General features: G+C 35.0%; 1 protein-coding gene across 1 annotated transcript; it reads left to right on the top strand.

Annotated features, from left to right (window-relative positions):
* Positions 1 to 1727: 1727 nt before the first annotated feature.
* Positions 1728 to 4476, top strand: LOC127840765 (peroxidase-like protein 3). The gene is made up of 4 exons (XM_052369180.1): positions 1728 to 1881; positions 2178 to 2369; positions 3289 to 3522; positions 4242 to 4476. Exons 1-4 carry the CDS (start codon positions 1736 to 1738, stop codon positions 4474 to 4476), a joined length of 807 nt encoding a protein of 268 aa, XP_052225140.1. The 5' UTR covers positions 1728 to 1735.
* The last annotated feature ends 1439 nt before the right edge of the window (positions 4477 to 5915 follow it).

The raw sequence follows: 5915 nt of genomic DNA, 5'->3' as shown, positions 1-5915 counted from the left end.
AGATTTTCTCTACCAACGTTTACTGAAATTAGGTAAACAACTGATGTAAAACGTGCTCATGTCTAGCGATCAGGTGTTTGCATGTCGGGTAAATGTTTTGTTTCATGTCGTTTAAAGTAAGTAAAAGGTGGATCTCGGTAAGGGAAAACAGTTGAAGATTTAAAATAAGTTTACTAATTTTATGCGAAATCAGAAAATAATACACCCACTATTTTTGTGTTCAAAAGAATTATAAAACATGATTGAAAAGATATCTTAACTCTATCGTAATAATCAACATCTCAAGAAAAATCTGCTTGCTACAAGGTTATTAGCTTTTAATCCTTATTTCTTAATACTCCGTTGTTATTTTTCGTCCTTTTAGCAATTTGTTTATCCATATGTTTTGTAAAAAAGAGTTTAAAGTTTCATCATGACTTGTAATGCCATTACATCGCAAAATGGACATCTGCTTCATACATTGTGGATGGGTCTTACAACTAATAGATTGTATCATTATAAGTTTCATAGCTTAGCTTCTTTAATCAAAAACTTAACATTGTAATAAAAATGTTTTAAATAAATTGGATTTAAGTTTTTAGCCGGTGGAATATTGCAACGTCAGCAGACCAATGAGGTAACGTCGTTCGTCGACGCTTCAAACGTCTACGGTTCTTCAGAAGCGCGTCTGGCGTTATTGCGTGAGGGAAGTACACGTACGTATGCTATCATACAAATATAACTTATTTCCAGGTGTAATAGCACGAACTTTTGAACTGGTAATGTCACATGCGTAAAGTTGTTTATTAAGGGTATAAATTATTTAAAATTATAGTGCTCAAGAAAGTATAAATGTAATAATAACATTTCTTTGCATGTGTGTAATTGAAGACGGACCTTCGTATTAAATTTGTAAAACCTGAACAGACACCATGCACATATATTGCCTTTGAGTTCAAGAAGGTACACCTAAGTGTAAAGCACATTCATATTGTCGCAAATAAAACGTATTATGATATTAATAGCTTGCATGTAAATATAATTCTATTTATAGCGTTTATGAAGGTCATACAGGGTGCAGCTGGACCCCGCCTACCTGACGGTCCTGATAACACTAACTCATGCCGTTCAGACGCGGCCAATGGTATACGCTGCAGTATTGCTGGTGAGGATCACTGGTTTTTAAAATATTGAAATTTTATCGTTAACCTATTCGCTTACGAAAATGGCAAATTTACAGAGCAGTCATTGGGCACATATTTCTCGAAATCACGCTGATTTTTTTTTATAAATGATAATCTTAAACTTAAGAAACGTGTCAGTTTAGTGAATGCTTATATAATTGCGTTATCGTGAAATGCCGATTAAATAACTCGAAACAGAGAACGTTTTAGTAACATAACATTATAAGTTCCAAAGTTAACTCCGGTACGTCGACATGCGAACTTTATATTTCGATTTGATAATTGAAGAATTCTTTATACCGAGTTACTATTGTATTAGCATCGAAAAGGCATTCTTAATGTTAGATATATATAAATCATGCAATGAACTATCGAGATACGATAGAATGTGTCATGTACATATTTAGATGGCGTTGGTTTTAGGTGACATACGAGTCAACGAAATTCCGGCTCTTACGTCATACCACAATGTGTTTGTACTCGAACATAATCGTCTTGCGAATGTTCTAAGGCAATCTTTTCCGGATGGCGAGGAAGCATTCCAGCAAACGAGAAAACTCTTGATCGGAATCATGCAGAAGATTGTTTACGATGAATTTCTTCCTGCTTTCCTTTCACCGACTGCGATGAAGAAAAATGAACTTGCCAGTTCAAACAGATACAAATACGATTCACAGCTTGATCCTACCGCTGCCAACGTTTTTGGAATAGCGTTCCGGTATGTTTAAATATATCATATAAATATTCTACATATTCATTTTTGTGAAACAAAAAGCACGTATTGCAATACTGTAAAAAATAATTAAATTGTGCATAATATAATTGTAACTACATGTTTTATAAAACTTTAAGATATTTCGTATTTCGAATACAAATTTTTTTTTTTATCATTTATGCATATTCACAAACAATTCATTTCAGTTTTTACTTCATATGGTTTTAAGTGGAATACATTCATACGTATTCGCAAAGGCTATATATACTCATAGCACATTTTACTTCACAATCTGACAGTATGGGCCACACTTGGATTCCTACGTTTATGTCGGTGTTCACGAAGAACTTCCAGCCGTTCCGCGAGACACTTCTCAACCTGACCTTCAATGATCCCAACATTACCTATATAAAGTCTGTGAACGGAGGTCCATCTGGGATGCAGGGGCTGGCCTACGCGCTATCTGCCCTCCAGGCAGAAAAAACTGACAGGTACAGGGTTTGGAACTGCCCCCCCCCCCCCCAACCACCAAAGAAAAAAAGCCTTGAGCGTTTAAAACGTAAATTGTAACTTTCCCTACAGTGTAAACCAATTTTTCAAATTTGTCTTTTTTTATGATTGTCAATTAATATCGTTATGTCTTTTAACACAAACAAAAAAACTTTAACCACGTGTGTGTGTGTTTTTAACGGAGGTATTTAATACAACATCAGAAAACGTTTCCTATGATGCAAAAAAGCTAAACCTTTTGTCTTTGTTTGATATTTGAACTGTTATGCATCGATTTAACATAGATAACATTATGTTGTTGTCATCTTTTATTTTCCTTTTAAAAATCACACTAAAAATATACAACATATATACTTAAATATATGTCGTCCTTGAATTATTTCTTGTAAAGTCATTGTGTGTTTTCGGAGTATCTCATGTTGTATTCTATTTTAACGTCTTTTGAGTTCGTTTCAATGGTGTTCTTTTAAGTAAAGGTTGACAATAGTCATGAATCTGCTTTTATATTACAGTTATTTGCATGTTGACAACGTGTTTGTAAATAACTATGCTACATTTGAATCGTATCATTCAATAAAATACGGTCTAAAAATGGTATTTTAATTGTTCATCGCAATTTTATTTTGTCAATATAACGTTAATTATTTTCGAAAATTCAGTGTACTATAATGTATAATCATTTCCAACTTTCCATTAAAAAAACTAAACAATATGGACAAATTTCCTGCTTAAAGTAAATCAATTTTCATCGGAACCGGTTAGTGAATTTCACATGTAGCTAGCAACAATTTAAGCTTTTACATAAATGAAACTAGAAGTTGAGAACAGGTTTGCACATTATGTATACAAATCTATGCTTTTTTAGTATTGATGTTTCTCACAAAATAACTTTCTTTTAAGAATCATCGAAGAAACTGTCCGCAGCTTCTTATTTGTCAACGAGTTGGAAGATACTTCCTTCGATCTGGCATCCCTGAACATCCAGAGGGGTCGCGACCACGGACTCCCCTCCTACAACGAGTTCCGTAAATGGTGCGGGCTGTCATCAGTTAGGTTCTGGGACACATCCTTACCTGGAGGCCTTGTTGATCACACCCTTGAGACAATCACTCTTCTTAAAGCTGCTGGTTACAGGTACTGTAAAGTTATTTTATCACGCGGTTGCCAATTTTAATTATTTGCTCAGCTTTTACAGTTAAGAATTCTTGCGGACAATGCGGTTGGTCCCCCCTCTATCCGGCCGGAAGCACATGGCCTTTCCAATGTCAAAACATACACGGTCAGCATACGAATGCTACTAATAAGTTTATGCAAATAGTTGAAATGGATGTAAAACATATGTACATAACGTTATTTATTGAAGTATTGTATTTGTTTGTAAATAATTATTGTGTAATACATGGTTATATAACATGTATAAAAATATGTAAATGTATTAACATAATTATTAGCAGGCATAATATGTCAATGTTTTTTTACAAAATTATAATTTTTTGCTAATTATTGACACTAATTATGAACAATTAGTACACACTCAAGTTATGTAAATGGCAGCAAAATAATTTAGCACCAGGCTCTGCGTTGGTGGTCATAGCATAGTTTTATTTCATGTAATTTTAGGATTTTGTTTTGACCCCAAAACATATACTGATACTCCGGCTTAAATCTACTTTACGGAGTGTATGATATTCGATTTTGTTATTAAATTTAGTTCGCCGCAAACCATCGCTCTGTCCACGGCTTCCAAAATGTATATTAATTTTGTTTCGTGGAAGTCGGTATCTTTGTCCTCCTAGAAGGCATTTTTAATTCAGTTATTACACAATGACTATCCTTTTTACGTATCACTTCAGTTCGCCCCAAGACATAGACTTTTTCCCCGGAGCCATGAGCGAAAAGCCCGTATCTGGTGGACTCTTTGGTCCGACCATTGAGTGCATCATAGGGGACCAGTTCCGGAGACTCAAGTTCGGAGACAGATTCTTCTTTCAGAACAAGGACACTGGCTTTAATAAAGGTGTGTTCATCGATCTTCTGGGCCCACCATCGTTTAAAGAGACTAGGTTTTCAACGCTTAATTTACAATGACAACATAATATAAACATTGTTACGACGATCATAGTCAGTACATAAATAGGTTACACCGTGCGTAATTCGTACATTGAAGCAACTAACGGATAAACCAGAATGAGAGGAAGGTCATATTTGATATATTTCAAAAATACAAATGATTTTTTTGCTGTGGAATAAAAATACTTTACTTCTATTGCCGAAAAAATGTTGCAAGCATTTGTACAGTCAAACTTAAACACATATCAGGGGTTTTCAGCCTTATATAACAGGTCTTCCTAATTGAAAATTTCTTTAAAATCGTCCAGTTTTTCCCAAAATCCTAACTTACACCAGCTTTTTAATTTCCCAAAGCAGTAATTTTAGCGAAAATTCTTCCCAAAATGAGCAATTTCTTCCCTAAATCCATAGGCTAGGGCCTCTTCCCAATGAAGCGAGGAAAACCCCTGCATATGTGCATATTCTCTCTTTAGACCAACTCATAAACCGGTGAAAACTCCGGATATAAACACAGTGTCTTCCCATTTATTAATATTAACAGTGTTGACATTCAACAATGGTTTTCTAAAATCGTGGTAGATATATAATAGTGTTTTAATTTGTCTTCGTTAACATTTGTCTTATTAGTGTAATAATAAGTGTACTTTCATTTGTATTTAACCGTATATACAATAGCATTATGCTGTGGATTTTTAGAACAACAGGCCGCCATTCAGAACTACAGCCTGGCCTCCCTGCTTTGTCAGAACTACAACTTCAACAAGATCCATTTTCCAAACGTCTTCAAAAAAGCGTGAGTCTGATGTTGCATATTGATTTATAATTGTGTTCGCGGTCGAACGACTTTTGAAATTGCTTTTGAACGACTAATTGTTTTCTGTATACACGGCAATCGAATATAATGTTATGCAGTGCCATTGGTCGACATATAGCTTGTAATTAAATCATACACAACTGGGTTGGATTGAAATAATAGTCAATAACAATTTTCATTGAATGCCGCATATTACTATTTTATGCCGTTGAATCATGCTAAAATTTACTTGTTAATGAATTGTGTCCTATTATTTCATATATTCGCATTCGCCAATAGACAAACACGCCATTAATTGGTTGTGTCGATATAAAGCACATCAATCACCTTGTTTGACACGAAATTGCATCTGAAAAACGTTACCTTTTGTTTCAAGGATCTTATTAGTATATAAAACGCTCTTTATTATTTTCAGTGATCCACTGAAGAGTTGCCAGCAAATTGCCGATATTGACTTGCGTCCTTTCTTTGTGTTTCCCGCAGCCACGTCTCAGAGCGACGATAACGCAGCGGGCATAGCCGTCACAGGAGACGCAGACATCGCATGCGATGTCTGCTGCGACGTCTGCTGCGACGTCTCTCCAGACGCAGACGATTGCTATCTTGAATATTAATACTCAACGCAACCACTGAGTAAATAATA

This window comes from Dreissena polymorpha, chromosome 8 (assembly GCF_020536995.1).
Source record: "Dreissena polymorpha isolate Duluth1 chromosome 8, UMN_Dpol_1.0, whole genome shotgun sequence".
Taxonomy (NCBI): Eukaryota; Metazoa; Mollusca; class Bivalvia; order Myida; family Dreissenidae; genus Dreissena; species Dreissena polymorpha.
This window is presented reverse-complemented; position numbering and strand designations above follow the sequence as displayed.